At 41.0% G+C, this 22148-nt stretch overlaps 1 protein-coding gene across 7 annotated transcripts in view; it reads right to left on the reverse strand.

Moving 5' to 3' along the window:
* Positions 1–363: 363 nt before the first annotated feature.
* Positions 364–22148, reverse strand: part of GPM6B (glycoprotein M6B) — a 120491-nt gene continuing 98706 nt past the window's right edge. For 6 of the 7 annotated variants that reach the window (XM_050975747.1, XM_030234849.2, XM_018913557.1 and 3 more), the window contains 6 exons: positions 14337–14523; positions 10815–10971; positions 7547–7718; positions 5600–5673; positions 5220–5285; positions 364–2890 (listed from right to left, as the gene is read on the reverse strand). In XM_050975747.1, coding sequence (XP_050831704.1) covers positions 2741–2890; positions 5220–5285; positions 5600–5673; positions 7547–7718; positions 10815–10971; positions 14337–14523 — 806 coding nt within the window. In that variant the 3' untranslated portion in view covers positions 364–2740. Of the gene's footprint in view, positions 4530–5219; positions 5286–5599; positions 5674–7546; positions 7719–10814; positions 10972–14336; positions 14524–22148 lie in introns of all 7 variants that reach the window. The other variant, XM_009089664.4, reaches the window with a different exon arrangement.

The raw sequence follows: 22148 nt of genomic DNA on the forward strand, positions 1-22148 counted from the left end.
GTGGGGTGAGAGAAAGAACAAAGCAGGGAACAGAAACCGATCAGTATGTTTGGGTAGATTTGTGTTGGTACTGAATTCCTCTAAACTTTGTCAATTTTGCCAACACCTGCCCCCCACCCCCTTCTCCAAATGGTTCACAATGTGGATGAAAGGAAGGAAAAATTCCCTCATCATCACCTGATTTAAAGGTGTCCCGTGGAGGCACTTGGCTCACACAGCTTCAGAGCATTGAGTGTGACAGACCCAAAATAAGGTGTCCCTTCTGCTGCACGGCAGGGGCAGGAGCCACTTTCAAAAGCAGCCCTTCTCATGTATCACCTCGTTCGTATTAACCAGCCCAGAATGGAGAGATTAAAATAAAAATGCTATTTAACTCATCTTTATTTAAGGTTTGTATTTTGTAGGTAGATTATAGGCAAGATCATTAAACTTTATTTACAGTATAAAATACAGTAGTTTTTATCAATGAAGTAATTTTGGGTGGCAGCATATATTACAACTTGCACTGCATTTGAGGCTGCTCATCTTGACCTAACTACAAGAACATGAAGCCAAGTTTGACAGAATTTAGGGGCAAAAAAACCAAAGTTCTGTCTTAAATTCACTGGATGTTTAAACACAATGTACCAAAACTGTGACAGATACAAACTTCGCTTTTTGAAATGGAGCTAAAATGTGATGTGGTCACTCTGATTTTGCATGCTGCTTAATTTGCTGTTGCAGCCACTCTGGCCTTTACAGAATTTTTGAGTGACTTCTCTAGTAGGATGTTGGGAAGGGGTAATGCTTGTTGCATTATGCTGGCCTGGAACAGCTACCACTACTGCATGCTGCACACAGCTGCTGCTGCAGCTGCACCTGCAGAGCAGCCCTGCCCCATGCAGGAGGGCGGGGAGCTCTGGAACAGAACGTGTTTCACCTCAGATAGAGACATAAAGCCTAGAGATGCACTGCCATGGAGTAGCTGTAGGTCTGGGTTCAAATAAGCATACACAAGTGTTGTCTATTATCTACAAATATTTATTTTAACACTTGGATGTAACTACAGGAAGCCCTTGGCACTGATAGAAAATATTGATTCACTGTTAGGTTACAAAAATTTATACATAGCAAAATTTAATGCTCTTTACATAAAAATATTAGACTACTTAAACAAAACTTCAAAAACTCCCAGTAATAGCTACACTGAATTAGAAAAGAATTAGGCTTTAAGACACTGCCTCCATTATTACCCTTATGCAAACACTGGGCTAGAACATCACCTGCATTGCTGTAGAAATGTCTCCTTCATGCAACAGGTAAGAACATACACTAGGCTATTTTGTCATATTTGCTCTACATCAATCAACTTTGCCCCTTTTTTGAAACTGTCAAATTAGACTTCAATAGTTAAAAAAAGAAATTATATTTGAAGTTAATACCCCAAAAAATGCCTTTTCTCTTAATACTGACTTGAAGGAATTTGTGCTTCCTTTGATGTATATTCAGCAAACAGTCAAAACTACCAAACCACACTTTAGCTTAGCAGGGGTATGACTTGAATATTTAATTTTTTCAAATGAATGATGTATTTTTACTTTTCCCCCCCCAACATTTATATATATATAAATATATATATATATCATATAGAACAAACACCAAATATACCATCACTAATACTCAAGATATCACTGAATGCTTCTGAAAAAAAACATTAATTAGAAGGCAGACTTCTATGGGAAATGACTTTAAAATGGCACCAGTTTGTTGGTTGGTTTTTTTTCTGAACACCACGTTTTCTTAGTGTGCTAATTAATTTGTAAAAAGGAAAACACATAAGCACTGACTATAAATTTGCTAAGCACCAAGATAGAGAAAGGTGGACATCCTGTATTATTTTTATGGCTGCAAATTTTATTGTTTGTGTAAAACTCTGCAAACTTTCTCATCCGCTCATTAGGAATTGTCAGATCAGTGTCATTTTAATAAGGTAACACTTTTTCTTAAAATGTAGGATAATGGTCTCCTGCCACTATATAAATGCTACAACATTTATAGAAAATAAATATTAAGGCAAAGCTGACATTTATTTTCAAAGAAGGGGATCATTATCCAGATCCAGGGATGTACATTCCATTAAATAGTTAATAAAAAGATTAGAACTGGGGAGATCTGCTCGATGCTCAGGTGAGCACAGGGCCGCGACGGCTTCATCGTGGCAGTGTGCGGCACAGGAGTGCAGCTGCTCCCATGGCCCAGGTGTGGGGCGTTCCCAAACAGCCCCCCTGCACCGCCTGGGAGGTGCTGCAGCTGTGCCATCACACACACACATAAGCTCCTCTCAGAAATCCCAGCTGGGCACAGGTTCCTTTGGGAGGTGCTCAGTCACACACCCTGCACGTGCCTGAGGTCTGCACAGATCTACTGCCTGCTCGGCCGGGGCACCCGCCACTGTTTTGTGCAGGGCGTCATGCTCTAGAACAAATATTAAATACCAAGTCTCAAAGAAGAATAATTTGGTCACTTTTCGTAAAGTGTTGCCTTTTAAAATGCCTGGAATAAACCCTCCATTCTCTTTAAGAAAGGATGGAAGATTACCAATGGGACAATTTCCCTAAAAAAGTTTTCCAGGAGCTGGAATGTGAAGCTTTTACACTTCTCTCTAATTTCGTTTGCTAGACACACATCTGTACTGCAGAGCAGCTATTTGCTGATTTGTCAGAGCTACAGAACTCTTCTGCTGAATTATTGTGGCAAACATTTATGTGTAAGAATTGAGTTGCTCTTTTGACCGAGACTGGATATCCTGAAGCTCCTGCTCTTCTTTTGCTTTGATATCTTGGTAGGCCTGCATTTTGCTTGCATCCTTTAAGTAGGCCCAGTTAGAAGACAGTATCATGAGGAAGTGGATCTGGAAGAGAAGGGTGAGCATGATGGCGAGTGAGCATGTCAAGAGGCAAAGCAAGCTGCTAGTCAGATTAATAGACGCTCTTTAAAATAACGACCAAAAAAAATTGTTATTCTACGTTAATAAGCATTCTGTTATTAAAACAAGCACAGAGGCTATTTTTCAAAGATCTCTAGAATTTGGCATGCCAATAATTCAGTCGGTTATTCACAATTTAGAGAAAGTTAGTACAACAATATTAAAATGAGCTACAGAGTTGTACGGGTCAATTAAAATGCAGAATAGGGGGAAGCAGAAAAACAGTTCTATACGTGGCAGTATACGGAATCTGTAAACTACGAGGTGCTCAGAAGAACTGCTCTCTAAGGTCGTGGTGTTTATGCATATCCAAGCCCAGAGCCCGGCAGGTCTTTTGTCTTTTCCCCCAACAAGCAGATGAGAATTCCACCCTCCCCCTGGAAGAAAACCTGAAACTGTGAACCGTTTTATTCACGCAAACAAGGCTACATTAACACATCAAAAAATTAAACATCAAAACATGAATCCAAAACTAAGCAAAAGCATGCAATGTCTGGGTTAAGAAGTCTTAATCCTGCATTTTTATAGCTACATTTTAAACTTCCATTGTCCAACCTCAGTTGAAGAGTTGCATATGGTTCTCTTTTTTAAATTATTATGTGTTTGTTTTTCTAGTTTGTGCATTCGTCTCTTGCCAACTTCTCTTGCCCATACTTCATGCAAAAACATCTACATCTGAAAACATTGATTCGCTTCTCCTTCTTTTTTCCCCCCAACACTGTGAAAAGGTCCCTGTGATCTATGCATGGTTTTGCTTCCTGTGCAGTCATACTTACATTTTTGAGATCTGGCTACTGAGAAATCAGTTACTAAAGTGCAGCCATACAAGAGCAGAAGCTATTTATATGCTGTTTCTTACTAGTTCAGGGTCCAAAAGAAAGAATGTGATTGTTTCACGCAGAGCTAAGACAAAGATTTATTTTCTCAGAGAAAGAGTATAATTTGGCATGCACTTAAGAGTAAGAGAAAATAATTGATTTCATCATCCATGGAATCACTTAGAAATACAAGCAAATTAATTCATAATACCTGGGCTTCTGACCTCTGCCAACACAGACTGGCACTACTTTATTATTCCTTTTCTTTCACACCATATATATTTTGCATGCTTAGGGGCATTTATATTTGGTGTTCATGTTGAAGAGTAAATTAATGCATCTGACCCTGAACTATTCCAGTATTTGTTTGAGATGACTGTTAGAAATCAAGTGGAGACCTGAAATGAAAACATCCCCTTTTCAGAAGGATGCTTTATAAACACCCCTACAGTAACTGAATCCTCTCAACATGGAAAAAATAGCCAGATCTCATCCACATCATAGTTCATATACAAGAAGTCATTTCATTAATCTGATAAGCTAAACGATGCTTACTGAAGCTATTTACAATTACTGTAACAAAATCCAAAAAGCTAGACTTTTAGTCTAGGGTGTCAGTGGTATTTCAAGCTACGCAATGCAGCTTTTTACTGGGCTTATACAATTTAGAATTTAGTGCAGCAATCTTCCCGACTCTTAAACTTCAAAACAGCATAGTTATATGTGGTAGCCATCATGTAGATCAGCTGGTGGAAGAGAACAAAATACAGGAGAGTAAGATACAACAAGGTGACGGCTCAAGCCCACTTGGGCAACTCTCGATACTTTTACAACAGATGTTACTCTGAGCTCCTTCCAGGGTGAAGATGCAAATAAATAAACCTGCCATTTCTCTGGGGAGGATAACACAGTACAAGCCCTAAGGCCATTTTGTCAGCCAGTTGTGAGTGCTACACCAGGGCTTGGCTGGCATAGGGTTAGAAGCTGGCCACTAAAGGAAGCGTTAGACATAGGAACGAGTCATCTTGTCCCCGCCGCTACCTGAACGGGCACTGCAGGGTTGGAGCAGTCAATCTGCCTGGCTCCAGGCAAAGGAAACCAAGAGGTTATAAGCAGCTGATCAAATAAACTACAAAAATGAAAATAAATAGTGGAAATAAAAGCAGAAATAGTAGATAGAAGTAGGATTTTGAAAGGACATGCAAATCATTTTTTCCTAGGTATGGGGAAGGGGGGTTAAGGGGACTTCCTAAAGCAAAAGTTGGGGACCTGCTGACTTGTGATGACCAAACCATAGCAGCAAATAATGGTGATTACAGCTCACCCCCCTTCATGTCTAGTATCACTATCTTCAATATATACAAAATCTAATCTTAAAGCATCTCAAGCCTAAAATGAACATTTTTAATTATAAAACAACAAAAAATACTACCCACCAATGCTATGACAGTGGCACCAGCTCCAGCACAAGCCACAATGAACAGGTGGTAAGACATGTAGAACTAGAGAAAAAACACGTTTAAAACATTGAAGTAATTCATTAGGAACAGTATAAAATGCATTTCAAGTGTTCTAGAGAATGAGGATAATAAAACCATCTTTCTAGCATGGTAGCAAATCTTTAGAAAATAAAAATGTGAAAATAATTTTCCTTTTTTTTATTTGGGATGATGTAACAATGACTTCATTGTTACAATTAAAGCAATCTCTTTATACTAGTAGCATAAGTTCTCTGCAAAAACATTAATCAAGTATTTATTACATGGTGTCCAAGTGACTTGTAGGCAAAAGCTGTACACAGGTTACATTTCTGTACCTCATTCGTGTTGCAGATGTTCTCTAAAATTGGGCCACAGGCTTTGCCAGGTACAGCATTCCAAGGGATAATACCTGAAATACCACAGAAAAGAAACCACTAATTTTAGCAATCAACACAGGCTTTCTATTCCTCTCATCTTTTTCACCCAGTTGCCAGTTGTGCTCCCCTTCTGGGCATCTGTGCCTTGACCAGAACAGCTTGGAGCTGGCAGCAGGAATTCAAACAACTCCCTCAGGTTATGCTTTCTCCTCACACTGAGGGCTGCTGCTAAGGCATGTTCTCAGATGTGATTTTCCCATCTGGCAGCCTAACAGTTGGTTGGGTTTTTGCACTTTGGGTCCAGTTGCACACTCTGCCTACTCCCCCACTCGGCACAGAAGAGAGAATCTGCATCTCAGAGGTACTTGGCACCTTTCAAGGCAGCACTTACTAGATGAGGTTCTACTTGAACAAGAAACTACTGTGGAGGGGTGTGAATACAGAGCAAGAGGGAGGAATTACAGGATTTTTTTCTGGTTTAGTTCCAATAGGTAAAAAGCACCAAGTGAACACTGTTACAAGAAAGTTCAGTCTGCTGCACCTCATATACTCCAAATGACTTTTCTTACATGATTGCAAGTCTGAAAAGTCAACAGAATCTAGCAGATTTAAAATAACATAAACTTTTAGGCCAGTAACAAACGTAAAGCTTAAGCAAAACCTATTTGAATTAAGAGAAATCCAGTTTGTTTTCCCATAAAACTTTCCCAGCTGGTTGGAATTAGCAACTCTGTATGTGGCAGGTCATTGAAATTATCTCAGGATGGCATGGCTTTCAAAAAGATTTTATAGGATTTTCTTCCAAGTCAGCTTCTTCTCTGCAACTGCTACGTACAATTCCAGCCTTTTAGCTACTGCTTCCACCCAAAAATGTGAGGAAAGTTCAGTGACACATACTGTCTGTTAGGGAGCTGCTGTCTCCCATCACACACTGAAACCCAAATGGTTTTACTGATCAGGGGAACAGTACAACCCTATACAGCACTAATGCAGCTGCAAAACAACCAGGGGAAGCAGGAAGGTGGAGGAGCACATCTCCCTTCACTCCTAGGCTTTGCTGCTGAAGAAAATGTCTTCCCAGCCTCTTGCTGTGAGCTGCTAAAACAGAATGTATATGTTTAACTGATTTGAAGACTTGCTTTTAAAATTAGTGTTGTTTCTTCTACTGCACTTACCTGGACAGAAGAGCAAAGCCAAACATTCTTACTTTTTCAACTTTGAATCCATTTTCTCAGCTTTGAATGACTTAGTCCAAAGAAAGAAACATTCCTAGAAAATGCTAGCTAGAATGAAGCCAAAGGTAATGGTGACAAAAGATCTTCTGCATAAGGGAAGCTGAAAATATTAACTTCAGGAAAAACTCACCTTAAGAAATTAAAAACCTGACCTTATTTTAAGTTATTGTCCCAGCTCCCTCAGATTTCTGCGTGTCATCAGAAAGCAGTATTAACTCATTATTAGTTATGGCAGACTTTTAATTGCAGGTGTTTTTTTTAACTGAAAGTAATTGTCAGTGCAACATTCAGACATTTACTTCATCTTTAAATGTAAAACAGTTTTCTGAAAGAACAGAATATATGCATATGGGTTCAAAACCCACAATCTGGTTATCTGTTTCTCAGCACTGTGTCCAAGCAGTTTATTTTGAGGCTGATCTATTTTCAAACCTAATATTACAGTATTGGAAGCTGCTACAAAATCATTTCAGATAAGTGACTTGTCAGTTCAGTTACATTGATTGCATCTGGAAAGAGATCAGTGTAATGTGAATTAATGAGAAAAGTAATAGCACATTCAGAGATAGAAGATGCTTTTGCATTTGATGCATCTGATCAGGCTGGGGCAAAACTACTGAAGACAGCGAGGAGGATGGATAAAGGATGTACTCAGGATTAAAATGGGTACCGTATTGCCTGATGTCCACGCAGATCTGGTCCCCTGGAACTGTCACATTGGTCTGAAAAGATTTGATGACTTCACAAGTTGACCAGATGTTATAGAACATAAAGACAGGCACAGCGGAGAAGCCGAAGACCCCGAGCCAGGCCACTCCAAGCACATAGGTGAGGAAAACAAACTGGGCAGAGAAAACACAAACACTTTGTGTTTATCTTTGAAAAGACTACTTAAATTTTCCTTAAAAATGCTTCAAAGTAATCTTAAGCTTTCTTTCAGAATTCAAGTGAGAAAGCATTTGATTTTCAAGCACACAAAATCAGTATTCTCATTGCTTACAAATACTTTGGTAGTTTAAGTGCTACAGAGAAAGTAATTCAGACATTTCCTTTTTCATCAGCCTGAGTAAACAGATTGCCCTCATGTGAAAGTGCAGCCCATTGATTTCTCAAGATTCTCAGCTAAGCAGGGATGCTGGTTGTAGGCTAAAACCAATAAATTCCAACAAAAATCAATTTAAGGGTTTTTTTTTTTAATTAACTGTAACATACTAGCATTTCTATACAACTTGCAAATCAAAACCATGCAGTGAATCAGTGCTCACAGAGCTCCCCCACACTCCCTGATGTATTGAAATCAATTTGTAATGTAACATTTGAAAATACCTATTTTTGCAAACATACCATGACCGTTAAGAGCAGATCAGAAGGATTCAATTGGTCTAACACTCACTGCCAAGCAGAAAATTAATTACTTCACCTTAGAAAATCATGGATTTGTCCACTAAAATTTGCTCTTTAAAAAACCCCACTACATTACATGCGTTTTCTTCAGTTAGATTAAAAGATGTGGCACTGATTGCTTTGAAAATCTCCAGCTTCCTCCTCCCACTAAGCCCCTTCCCTCTTCCCTCCTCTTCAAAGTGTTATGGTGAAACAGTAGCTCTGGCATCAGTTCCTAGCTCCCTCCTCTTGGTGAGAGCAGGATTTGGATCCCACTTGGAAGGTGGGGGAATGCTGTTACATCTTCTGGGCTCTCTTTTCAGTGTTAGCTGTGGCTGTTCTCTCACCTGCAGGTGGGCTGGAAAGGCTTCACTTTCAGTAAAGCACTGGTGCCCTACTACCTTATAATTTGTGTGCCAGAGGACAACAGCAAGGGTGGGAAAGGCTCTCAGGGGGGAGGATTCTCAGCCTGACCCAGAACCAAGGGACTGGACTAATGCTGCAGTGGTGGCACAGGTTTTTTCCAGAAAAACCCTACAAGTATTTGAGCAAAAGCTGAACAACTGGTTAGGCTTCAGTCAAGGGAGCTGGTGTGTGGGTAGGTGGAAGTTCTTGCAAAACTATGGCCCATAATACCCCAGAGCTAGGCTTTAATTTAGAGACAACTCCGCTGGAATACCCTGCTTCATATTAGAGAGCACCATACACCAGACCTGTATGTTTTGTGTGAGAATTGAAAATCTTCTCTTTAGATTTTGGGAAGGACCAAAGGTTAAAGGATTTCTGTAGATACACTACAAATAAAACATGTGTTTGCATATGTGTATGTGGAAGTGTGCATAAGAGGAAGTGCACAAAGCCTTTAAATCCTAAAATAGCCAGAAAAAAATACACTCACTCTCACTTTTAATGTGATAACTGTGGGAAATGGCTATTCTGCATTACCAGAGCCAAAACAAATAATTCAGGGAAGATGGAAGTCTGTCCTCTGTAGCAACCTTATGCAAGATGGGACTGCCTTTCAGGAATTTGCTCAGTAATGTAATGAAAGAAGTAGAGGAGCTCTTGATCAAAATGGCAAAAGGTCACAGTGTGTCCAAAAGCCTGTTGCCTGTACCCAGCTGCAGTCACTAATCTGCTAAACATTTTCTGTCCTCACAAACCTTGTTCTAGCCCTAAGGTTTTACACAGCAGCACAGAGGCACTTTTCCTGTCACCACCAAACATTAATGCAGCTTATCAGAGCTCCAAGCCATTCCTCAGCTGGTAAATTCTCTCCTTCATTGTATGGGCAAATATGGACAAACATGCAAACACGTTTTTCTGCCCTATTTCCATGTGTCACACTGGTATTTGTATAAGCAGCTGACAATCATGTGCCTGTAACTACTCAACTGCACAAGCAATTGTCTGCACTGATGAGATGCATGGATGTGTATGTTTCTACTTTAATTTGTTTTTTTAAAAACACTGCTTTAGATCTAATTTTGCTCCTTGGTGAAGACCATACTTGCTGGGAAAAAACTGAGCAAATAGCTGCTTAACTGGAAAATTATCAGATGCCTTATTTTTATTAGCTCTTGAAAAATTCAGTAAGTACCCAACAGCACAGTGGAAAATTGCTAACTCTCATGAAAATAAACATGCATCTCTTTTGTATTTAACCAGCTGAAAGTACATATTTTTTAAGTTCAGGATATAGACTGTATATTAAAATGCAACAATCACATCAAAAGCCTCTTCTCTTTTCACCCACACTTTCCCGTGGGCGATCTGTCATTCTGCTTAGCTTCCTCCATAACTACGAGCTTTGAATTCAGATTTTCAGTAATAGCTTTGAAATCTTCTCTCAGAAACATAGTTATGGCTGTTCTTGCAGAGTGTGCCCTTGGGGACAACGTGGGTGAGAATCTGAAGTTTTATTTTTAGTTAAACTTTGCTTACAATTTTGTTCTAACACAGAAATATGCTGAAGAGAATATGGCTGGTAACTTCAGGGCTTTGAGAAAAAGCCTCTAAAAGCTATTCTATCTATCTGTCTGCCTTTTGCCATCTGCAAATCAATACTTGATTCGAGTGAAAAGATGTTGTGAAGCTTCATTCATTCATTACTGTTTGTTGAAGGATCCAAACACTCAAGCACAATTGACTATGGAAGTCAGAGCCATTACAGTTTGATATTTAAATAGCTTTGCAAACCACAGCCCTTTTACAGTCTGCCTTTAAGCATCACTCAAGTGTTCCATGTTTAAAAGTATGAATTTCCTTTTGGCTCACATCAAGTGTTTTAAAATTAGCAGTCTCCTCAGTTTACCTTAGGCCAGTGGGTTCAGCTTTATGACAGGGGAGACCATGGCAGCCCCCACCCAGCCCATCTGCAGCATTTTGATTTAACCAAGCACCCCTGAAGTTGAGAGAAGAACCAAGACATGGATTGACCTGTTCACACACAAGGAGTTAAACAAAGAAGGCAACAACATTCTGTTATTCAGAACCTAGGAGTCAACAGGTTTTAGCCAGCAAAGTCTGATGTTCCCATTTCTGATCCCACTTACCATTCCACTGATGCAGCGACCACAGGCTGTTGTTTTGAACTCTCCATGCAGCTCCTTCACAGCACTTGTTGTATAAAAACCTTCCGCCAAAAGGATTATGCCATATAAGAAGAAAAATGATGCAATGCCATAAATTACATACTGCATTAGCTGTATTCTAAAATGGAAAAGAAAGAAATAATATAATTAGATTTCAGTCCTATAAAAACAAAGTCAGTCTCTCAAATTATAATAAATGAGAGACAACTCCTAGAAACAAAATTCAAGGCTCCTTAGCATTTTAAGCAAGCAGACTGCAGGGAAGCACTGTTACAACTGTGCCCCTTCCCAGGTAAACAATCCTGATGTGCATTAGTCCTGCACCCGCCTGAGCATCCCCTGTTGGTGCTGCAGTCCTTGCACTGACTGGTGTTAGTCACTATGTTAAAGCTGCAATTTTTTCCTCTTACTGCTCCTGACACCTAACTTGGGAATGGCTGACAGGGACAATGCAGGGCTTTGAAGTGGCAAAGCCTGGAGCTGCACCCCTTACTGAACTACCAGGCTCTGTGGTCATTCCTTTGGCTTAAAGAAAGGAAGCAGTCCCTGAAATTCACCATTTCCACCTGTGAAATCCAATTAACTTAAGTTTGCAAAAATTTCTGAATTCAGCAATATTTTATATTTGATATAAAACTCAGTAAACATGCAGTGACTTCTCCTGAGGCTGCTCTACAGCCTGGAAGGGTAGTTCCAAGTGAGCTGGTAGTTTCAGTGCTTTAAGTCACAGCTGTGTTGAGTGCCTCAAAATGTTAATTTTTTTTTTTTTTTTTTAAATGGAAGAGTTATTTAGGAAATGCTTCTGTTTTAGGTACTCTGGAACCACTCAGAGGAAGATCATCTCAGGCCACATGGTATAAGCACTTCCCCTCAGATGTTATTTGAGAAAGTTCTTGATTTCTTAAAAATCTACCATTTGCAATGACACTCTAACAGTATTTTTCCTTTAGCTAGAATAGGTAGATGAAAAGAACAATTTTTATATATTATCAATCAGATTCTGTATCCAAAGCGAATTATTTTGGAGGACCAGAATTCCAGGTCTTCCATACATTTCTGGTCTTCAAAAATCCTATTTTGTTATTAGCACAATTTCCCTGCACCTTCTTAAAAGGAATTTGATTGTTGGGATGGTTATTTTTGATGAAGTTATTCACAGAACTAAGAGGTTAATTTTATACATCCACACTACCAGTTTTCTGAGGATAAATATGCTTTGCTCAAGATAGCTTTTTCTGATTCTTGCCACTCTCCACCAAGTAGCTGCTGGCATAGATCTCCAAAGAGCATCTGAATGTTTTAGCTTAAGGAAAATTGATGACTACCATTTACACAGTTAAATGTTACCCTTGTATCAAAATAGGATATTGCTCATTTAAAATTTTATGTGGGAAGTGTTATCTTTGTTTTCCAAACTGATTAAAAATAACTGGATAAATCTGTTGCATCTATGCTGTAAAGAACAAAAAAATTAACTCAGGACTTGAGAGAGTATAGAAGAAATAATTTCACCATCATTAATAGTCCAAGAGAGACACAATGCATGCTACCAGAAGTTAGTAATAGGAAAACTAGTTAAAAAAGTCTATTCCAAAGGGCGTGTTACTAATGTATTTTTCTTTTTTCTTTATGTTTTTGTAGCCTCAAATCTGCCCCTTTCTAACACCTCTTCTCCCTTCTCACCCCCTTGGCTCCACAGCGTCAAGCCCTGAGCTGCTTTGGTAGGAATTATGCATTTCCCCAGCTGCTGGTGCTGACATGACAAGAAACATTGTCAACAACTCTCCAAAACATAAAACTTGCTGCCTGTGACTGCTGCTTTTGCAATTTCTTCTATTTTGCTCAAATGGAGACTGATGCAAGCACAGGGTGTTTTGTTACCCAGTTGCTGAAGAACAGCTGCTTACATTTTCTCACTAATTTTATCTCTAACTGCGGGGCCCTGGTGGCTCATGCCCTGGAGCTGGGGACACACTGCTTGTCACAGCCAGGGACTGAGTGTGGGCAGTGCTGGAAGGGAGAACCCCAGTGGGGAGCAGTCCCAGAGCAGGTCAGGGTACAGAGGGTCCTGTAGACAGGGGAAGCCCTGAAATGGTGCTGTGGGACCAGCACCAGTGCTCAGAGGGCATGCAGCAAACTGGCAGATCTATGCCTGCAAAGCATACACAGGGAGTCAGTAACAACAGAAATTAAAAAGAAAATAAGAATTAAGTGTGCAGCATAGGGCCCTGATACCAGAGTCTTCAAATATCACCTGTCTGGCTGCTGCCTGTGCACTCCTGTATGAGCCATGCCCACGTGCTCATCCCAGGAGACCCTCATCACAGCCACTCATGGCCAGGCTGGCTGCTGGACATGGGACCCGAGGCAGCACTCCAGGCCTCCCTCTCACCTCACAGAGAAGGAACATAAATGACCCAAATATTTCGCCTGTGGTTATATCCAAAGGCTACATTTGCAGATCTTTCCAGTTTTATCTTTTTTCTTATATACCAGACCAGCTTCTTCTGAAGAGGGATGGTCAGAACCATGCTTCTTTGTTATTCCTGACATCCCTTCCAACTGTATGTCATCAACAAAAACTAAATCTACTCTTAAAATAAAATTGTTACCCCTTGTTCTGTTACTACAGGCCGTGCTACAAGTCACTCTTCAGCTCTCTTGTAGGTCCCTTTAGGCGTTGGAAGGTTGCTCTAAAGTCTCCCCAGAGCTTTCTCTTCTCCAGGCTACACAGTCCCAACTCCCAGCCTGTCTTCAAAGAAGAGGTGCTCCAGTCCCCTGATCATCTTGGTGGCCTCCTTTGGAGTCACTTCAACAGGTCCAAGTCTTTCCTGTGTTGAGCACACCCAGAGCTGGATGCAGCACTCCAGGTGGGGTCTCATCAGAGCAGAGGGGCAGGAACACCTCCCTCACCCTGCTGGTCATGCTGCTTTGGATGCAGCCCAGGATATAACAGGCTTCCTGGGCTGCAAGTGCACATTTCCAACTCATGTTCAGTTTTTCGCCCAACAGCACCCCCAAGTCCTTCTTGGCAGGGCTGCTCTCAATGCCTTCATTTGTCAGCATGTATTATTGATACTGGCCATTGCCCTGACCCAGGTGCAGCACCTTGCACTTGCTGCTGGTAAGCATCATGAGTCTCACACAGTCCCACTCCTCAAGGCTTTCAAGGTCCCTCTGGGTAGCATCCTTCCTTTCAGGACTGCACCACTCAGCTTGGGTGTCATCTGCAAAGCAGCTGGGGGTGCACTCAATTCCCTGTCTGTGATACTGATGAAGATATTAAATAGTGCTGGTCCCAGTATAAGCAGATACTGGGACACACACTTTGGCTCTTTCTATGTGAACACCAGTAAATGACTGAGCGCTGTTACAAAAACAAGCAACCTGATACTCAGGGATGGAGACTGAGGTTTGAATCCATCTCTGCTCGTTTAGCATGAGGGTTTTATGATGAGTAATGGGAACGGGAGGTGTACTTACACTTCACTCAGCAAAGCATGGTCACTGGCAGTAGTGGAGAAGTGCTGCTCGAGGATAGACACGGTTCCCGTGAGCGCCACGTGGCCGCAGCCACAAAACAACGCTACCCCCGAGAAGCAGAGAATGGTTGCCACGAGTGAAGCATATGGCACTCCTCCTAGGCACTTAATGCAACATTCAAAGCAACCTAAGCAGAAGAGAGAAAGCAAAAGAAATGTCATGAGCAAAAAGCAAATTATGAGGAAAAGAATATTCATCCTCCACTTGGTAAAAGCCAGAGGGAATAAAAGGCCCAGGCATTGACATGCTAAGCAAAAAATCTATAGGTGGTACAAGACAGCATCACCCTCTAAAGCAGTGACCTACAGATCTGTTGGTATGGACTCAAAGCCCAGAAAGTGGGCTGAGTGCTCCTGTCTTTACAGGATCAAGAGGAGATCGATGAGACAGCCTATGAAATGGAAAAAGCAAAAAAATCACTGTCTAAAGTGATCCATTGCAATTCAGCTGCTCATCCAGAGCTCACCATGTTTCAGCTTTACTAATGGCAGCTATGCTGGCAACAGTCTGGGAGCCAGACAGGCAACTACTCAAGACAATGAAGCCTTTTGGAAAAGTAGGAGATGCTTTGCACTTTCATTAGAAGATGAATACATTTAGGTGCACAAAACTTTACTACCCCACACTCTCCCTGTACTCCCAAGTTACCTTTTTATATAAATCCACATGAGGTTATAGAGATACAGATCCTTTTACAACAGAAAAATTGAATGGGGTCCAAAGAGCAACAATTTTTGTCGAGGGCAGCTGTATGAAGCTGTATTACATAGGCAATGCATTTCCAGCTTTTTATAGGATACACTGGATTTACAGTGATCCCTGAATACAGTCTGCAGTATCATGATCAAGTAAAATGCATTGTTTAACTGGTCTGAGTTAACAAAACACCCCCCAGAGCTGCTATTTGTATGAACACTGTAATAAGGAGGTTGCAGCTGAATTGCCAGGTTTGTTCCAACTGCGTGGCCTGAAAACCCATCTGCTTACAAAGCTGGGAAATGTAAATCGGAAACAAACCCAGCTTTTAACTGCGCTATAATGGTAATGGCAATCCATACCAATTCATTACTTCAGGGTGATGGCATTAAGCTGTCCCCATTAATGTGCATTTCATACAACTGCAAAGAACACAAGCCATTAAGACAACGCTTAATGGAGCGGCCAGCGTCACAGGACAGCCACTGCTGCTATGGCAAGGCACTACATGGACAAAGCATTTGAAGGCAAGGAGACAGCTGGCAAATGAGGACATCGTATCTTCCCACCCAAAAAATTCCTCACAAAGATCAGCAAGTCTCCAGCCACCACATGAGGCAAGTTTATTTTTATCCCACTCCCTTTCCCACTAATGAATGAGTTGCAGAGCAGGCAACTGCTGTGTGAGGCACTGGGGAATAATATGCCTCCGATAATTGAAAGATATCCCATTTAATAAGTGAAAACTCTTCTTTTAGAGAGTCACTAGCAAATGCCCTACTCAGGCTTCAGCAGCTATCACCATCAAAATTACTTCACTAACTGCAGACAAGATTTGATTGTATAGAAACAAGCCTAGGAAAGTTTTATAGTCTAGTCCACAGCTGGAGTCCACTCAGTAGGAACCATCTTCATGCCAAAAATACTGCCAAATGAGCAAACACTGCAGCTCGGCAGTGACGGGCCAAACAAAATCCAAATGCACACTATCAGAGGAAAGCATCTCTGATTCATTTTATCACAGAGGTCCAGAGCTGAGTTTGGACAACAAACCTTGCAGAGAATTCCTCTGCTTTGGGGAATCTGCCTGAGAGCAGCTCACATGCAAGAGCAGCCACACACATGAGCCTGGCTCTCCTCCACAGCATCTGGTCCAAACCTTCCAGAGTTAATCCAAGAAATGCATGCACCTGGCGCAGGATTAGCCACAAAAGATTATCCAAAAGTAACCATGCTCTGACCCAGCAGACAACACACTTGTGGTCACAACCCAGCACCAAACAAACCATCTTTTGAGCCACACTCCTAAAGCAGGAGACCCAACACCTGATCATTGCTTAGTGTGGAGAGGTTGATCACTTAGACTGTGCTGATCCCACAGACTGCTCCACAGAAGGATCCCATCAAAGACAGAAAATGAAAACAGCTGGAAGCAAAACCAAGAGATTGACAAGATCCAAAAGGAAAGCTGTTGATTTCAGAAAATGGGAGCAGTCTGACAAAACTGAAAACTGGTGTAGACTCAGAATTGATGTTTAATACCCAATACCGCCAAGCCAGCTTTCCAGGCCATTGGCAGAACATTTGCCCTGAGGAGTTTGTTGGATCCCTTCCCTAAACACATGACAGAATCTACCACTAATCCACAGATTACCCTCAAACACAATGTAACAGTGGCAGACCCTCTCCCCCCTCTCAGCAACTGGCAGCTACACAGATTGTCTTTGTGGCCATACTCTTTGTCTTCTTCTGCAGTCCAAGTAAAAAGGCATCACAGAATTTGGGTAGCCTTCATTTTCTCAGTGCAGAACAAAGCCAAGGGTATCTTGGCTTTAGACACCCTCAGAGGTGTCTAAAGCAACCACATTATTTTGAACAGAGAAAACTGCCCAAATGTGGAACTGCAGGAACTACTCACTACTGACCCCAAGACTAAAGCAAGAATCAGAGAGACTTTGGTGCACCTGTAAACAGCACACAGCCAGCTTGCAAACACATGAAGCATCCCAAACCAGCATTTTTCCAAGAGACAGCATCTATCCATACATAGTCATTCTGCACCCAAATTGAAAGCAGAGTTGCATGGCCTCCTGCCAGAGGGTAACTAACTGCAGGATGCAATCTCATCTCAGTGCTGGGGCTGCCAGACCTCTCCCCCCAGATCCCACTGTGAACACACTTTATGAGCAGATTAAAGCCATGCCTATTCCAAGCAGTATAGCTGATTTTATAATTTTAAGCCTAAAAGCCAAAAACAGTACTGCTAAGAGCAGCTTTCAAAACCAGATACAATTTGAAGCTCATCAAGAACTGAGATATGCTTACCAAGCTTCCCAAAGAAGCACTGAAGCAAAGCAGAGGATTTCTGAAAACAATCAGAAAGCTTTCCAGGAAACCTTTATGTTCTCTCTCTGCAACTCTAAGTCAGCAACTATCTTCACACAGTACAACTGAAACCCCAGGAAGATGTTTGCCTAGCTCATGTTCACAAAAAAACTTGCTAACACTCTGATGACAACTGCAGGCTGAAGGCCTGTGAACTCAAGCTGACAAAAATAAGTAGTATTAAAATAAGTTCAGCTCCAATTTTCTGCTAGTTTTTACTTTCCATATGGTCAAAGCGCTGAAATGTTCAGCTGTACGTCCGCTTCCAATGCAACAGTGTAAAACGATTTAAATATGAAACTGTACAGCACAAACACACATCACTGCATCTTCCCTTTCAATGGCCATTTTGTGCAAGGCATCACTAGAACCTTTTGTGCAACTCAGCAGAATAAAAACATTTTTTGTCCTCAGGCTGGTGAGCAGCAGTTGCCATGGAGGCAGGTTAATAACAGCCCAATGATTTGCCCAGAGCTGCCTGTGATCTTGGCTACAGATTTAACACACTCTCAGAAGGAGGCCAGCTAAAACAAAGACTGAGATTATTCTCTCAGGGGAATGAATGCTATTAAACACACACACACAAAAATATTCTTGCTAAAGGACAAAAATAAAGAAAAGAGAAAGAAACAGGAACTGGCTATTCTTTTAATCTCCTGGCAGCTATCAGTCACAGGAAATTGGTAAAGGATGAACCTACATATGTACATAAATCGGCAATTGGTTGCTTAATGTATGATGAACAATTATCCAATCTGCTCAGCAGTGTACAGCCTACTGCATGCATGCAGGGGCTTAGCCATTCAATTTCCCATGCCAAATGGTGATTGTGTGGCTAAACCTCCTTTGGTACTTTAAGTTCAGCTTTAAGATTTAAACTCGGAATGGCAAGGTAATAGAGAATTAATGAAAAATGGTCTTAGAATAAAAAGAAAAAAGAAAAAAGAAAAAGAAGCAGTTCTCACACACTACCTTATCCTACTAAGGTCAAATGTGTGTTTTGGGAATCACAAGGACAATGCAATAGGATCAGGTAGCTTCCTTGAGTATTCCTAGGGCTTGCCCTAGGAACATCATACATCAGTTCTTGAAGCCCAGACTTGAAAAGCTGAGACAAGCTGATGTTCACAAAGCCCTCCCTCAAAGCAAAGCATGGAAAACATGCTGTAAAGAAGGAATATTCACACCTCTTGGACAGAAAACCAGCCTATTGTCTAATGTTCCAAACACCTCCTAGGTCGAACTAGTGCCTCAGTGCATCTCAGGTTCTAACCACTGGCTCACAGTCAAGGTCACTATGGAACAAAAAACCACGGAACCAAGAAAACCTGAAAGGAGCTTTGAAAAGATTTCCATTTTGGGGAGCTAAACCTCCAGGATCCTCTGGCTGTCTTTGAGTTAGTTCCCACTTTCTTTTCCTTAGAAGTTTGGTTTCTTCCCCTCCCATGAAAGATAAAGCAATGGGCATCATTTTCTCCTTGTCACTTATTTCCTGTAATTGTGTAACACATTTAAAGAAATGCTGGCCTGTCAGACACCAGCCCAGTTAATACACGGCAGAAATTGCACTTCATGTTCCACCAAAGAGCCACAATCACGTGGGGAGGAACTGTTCTAACAAAAGGAAGGTTGCAAGAAATCTAAGGGAAAAAAAGCACTAGATAACACCTTAAATGAAAGCACTAGATAGATAACATCTTAAATGCAGCCATCGGATGTAAATTGGGCTCATTACTATACATCCACAGGAGCCTAGAGCATCACTCCCAATTCACAAATAAATGTAATAGGACAATTCAGTACTTGACATTTACCTCCTGCTTTCCCCAGTGTTGAAGACTGCCCAATACCAAGCATGAATAATACCCTTGGAGCCCTAAAATACCATGGATTTTTGTCAGAAAATGAACTTTATGTCAATGAAAGCAACTGCCAATTTTACTGTCTGCCACCCACTGGATGTTTGAAAATTTCCATTCTGAATGGCTTATGCAGGCTAGGATACATTTTATGCAGGCTAGGTACATTTTCCTACCTGCTGCATGACTGGCAGGAGAAGCAGTGAGATATGTGGGAATAGGCTAATACCTCAGAAGCAAAATTGGAATTTACCTCTTTCTCCTCTGCATGAGACTAAGCCAGTACCTGGCAGTAGGGTAACTCCTCACATCTGTCACCCACACCTGCAGGCAAGGGTCAGTGGCAGCAGCACAATAAGATAAAATATTTAACCTCATGAGCTTAAGTTTAAAGCCTGTGACAAATTTCTCTCCACGCTTTAGTAAGGGACTAAAATAAAAAGGCTCTGCATTAAATCACATGGAAGTCTTTGTCCAAGCTCAATCCTTACTCATTCTTGTTCATCTTAAATTTTGCTGATTTACAACACATGACACAAAGCAAAAACTGGTGTTACTACTTAGAATAAATGTTCACTCACCAGTGGATTAACATTAAACAGATTAAATAAGTGATGAACTCAAATAGAGAAAATTCTTTCTTCTTCTCCCACAAACTGCTTAAGGCTCTTCCACAGAAACTTCCTTTCAGTATTTCCTAATTTTGCCTTTTTGTCCTACACAAACAAGAAGTTGTGAAATTACCTTATACTGAAATTACCTCATAAGAGCCAGAAAACCTAATGTAAATGCACTTTAATCTAGCCAGATTGATAATCTCCCCAGTGTATTTGCATTCCCCTCTTCCAGGGTTATTAATCAATAACTCCTTCCTGGCCAGCAGAGTCCCTGTGGTGGAGGGGACATGACCTTTGGAGAACACTGCCATCAGGGCTGCCATGAAGGATCAGACCTGAAATGCAGCAAGAGCACCTCTGTTATCCTTCCTAGTAGCCAGCACAAGATGCTTTTTTCAAGTAAAAACCTGCAAGATCTGGGGTAGTCTGATCCATCTAGAAAACCTCAACCCAACCTCTACTATTTTAGAGCTACCTAAAGAACAAGTAGCTCCTTTCTGAAAATCATCAGCTTTAGCTGTAACTTCTCCAGTTATTCTTGATACAGATAAAAGATATTTGATTTCAGCACTGTCATACAGCTAGTTCTCCTCTTCTGAGAAGGTATTTATTCTCTGTTATCAGTTAGATGCTTCCCTATTATTGTGTAGAAGAGAACTAAAAGTCCTTGCTCACACCTCCTGTGCTGGAAACCAACACAGAGAATGCAGAAGAACTGGTGCACACTAAGAACAAGCATCTCACAGCCTGGAGGAACCATTAGCAGATGCTTCTTCAAATCCACAAAGCACCAAGTATTGCTGAGGTACTGTATGAATAATGATATTAATTAATTTGTCTGCAAAAATACAGTAGACACAGGTTTAAAATCAAGTACTTTTTTTTTCTTCTACCATGAGTAACAAAAAGCCCCACAAACAAACAAAAAAGCTCAAACAAACCAAACAGCCTTTCAGAAGTTATCAATGTTCATCCACAGCAAAAGCTATTTTTTTTCTCTCACTAAGGAAAAAATGATGTTCAAATTGGAGTAAGGCTGTTTCACCATGGCAAGATTTGTTTCTTCTGGATAGTGTTAAATGATGCAGAGAAGACTCTAAGAACAGATAGCAGTAATCATAACCACTTTTTTTCCCCTGCAAATCTCTTCTTCTCAAATCAGCAGTTCTTACAGGAAAGAAATTGCTCTCCCAAATTGCACTTCCAGTTGCTGGAACCAAACCTGTTTCATGCAAAGACAGATTATCTGAATGTGTTTTTTACATGCCTTATCTAGTTTATCTTCTTCAAATTTAGTGAAATACACACACTCCCCATCTGTATCATTCCAACCTCTGCAAGGCTCATTAAGCTCACAGGTGTTCTGAGGATTTTCAGACAGTAAAATCCTTGGAATAGGAATCACTACATCCATACTTATTGCAAGTGCCCATCCCAGCTGTTTGCTGTATGAGAGAAAGGATTCAGACCTGCACCCCACACACTGCTGCCCCATGAGGTGGTGGGATGAGAGAATTGCTCTTGTCTAGCTTTATTGCTTTTGGACAAAGGTCAGGCAGAGCTTCATTTTACTTCATGTGTTCTTTGTTTTACTTTTGGCCTATGAAACAGTGGAATCCATACCAGAAGAAAAATACCTAATTTATACCTTGGAAAAGGCCTTACTTCAAAGAGGTTTCAATGGGAATTCTTGAGGGATATTTCTTAGCTCTAAGCTACTTCTGCAGGGAAAAAATTAAGCTGGTGATTTAAAAAATAGACTTCTCACATAAGGAACAGGTCAGGCATTATTGATAAAAGCTTTGGTGTTATTTCTCCTGCAGACTTGTTCTAGCATTTACTATCCAAAATAACCCTTGGGATTCACTGCAGCCTGAGCACGGGGAAATGCTCATTGGCATGCAAAGCTCAAAGTTCAAACACACTGCACCAGCAAGGGCAGCTTCAGGTCCAAACTGGGGCTGTAACTCTCAGCTGAAACATCAACAACTGACTGCTCAATAGGCCTGAAGACCCTCCTTCCTTTCTGCCCTTGCTCTGGCCCTCCTCCTCTCACTTCCCTTATTTTTTCCTCCTTGAAGAAATGCTCGGCAAGTTCAACATGCTGGAACTGCTGCTTCAATAGGTGCCAGCCCCAGTGATAATTTTGGACTAACTCAAGGCAGAAAGGTAAAAGAGATGAAGCAATGGGCAAA

This window comes from Serinus canaria, chromosome 1, assembly GCF_022539315.1.
Source record: "Serinus canaria isolate serCan28SL12 chromosome 1, serCan2020, whole genome shotgun sequence".
Lineage (NCBI taxonomy): Eukaryota > Metazoa > Chordata > Aves > Passeriformes > Fringillidae > Serinus > Serinus canaria.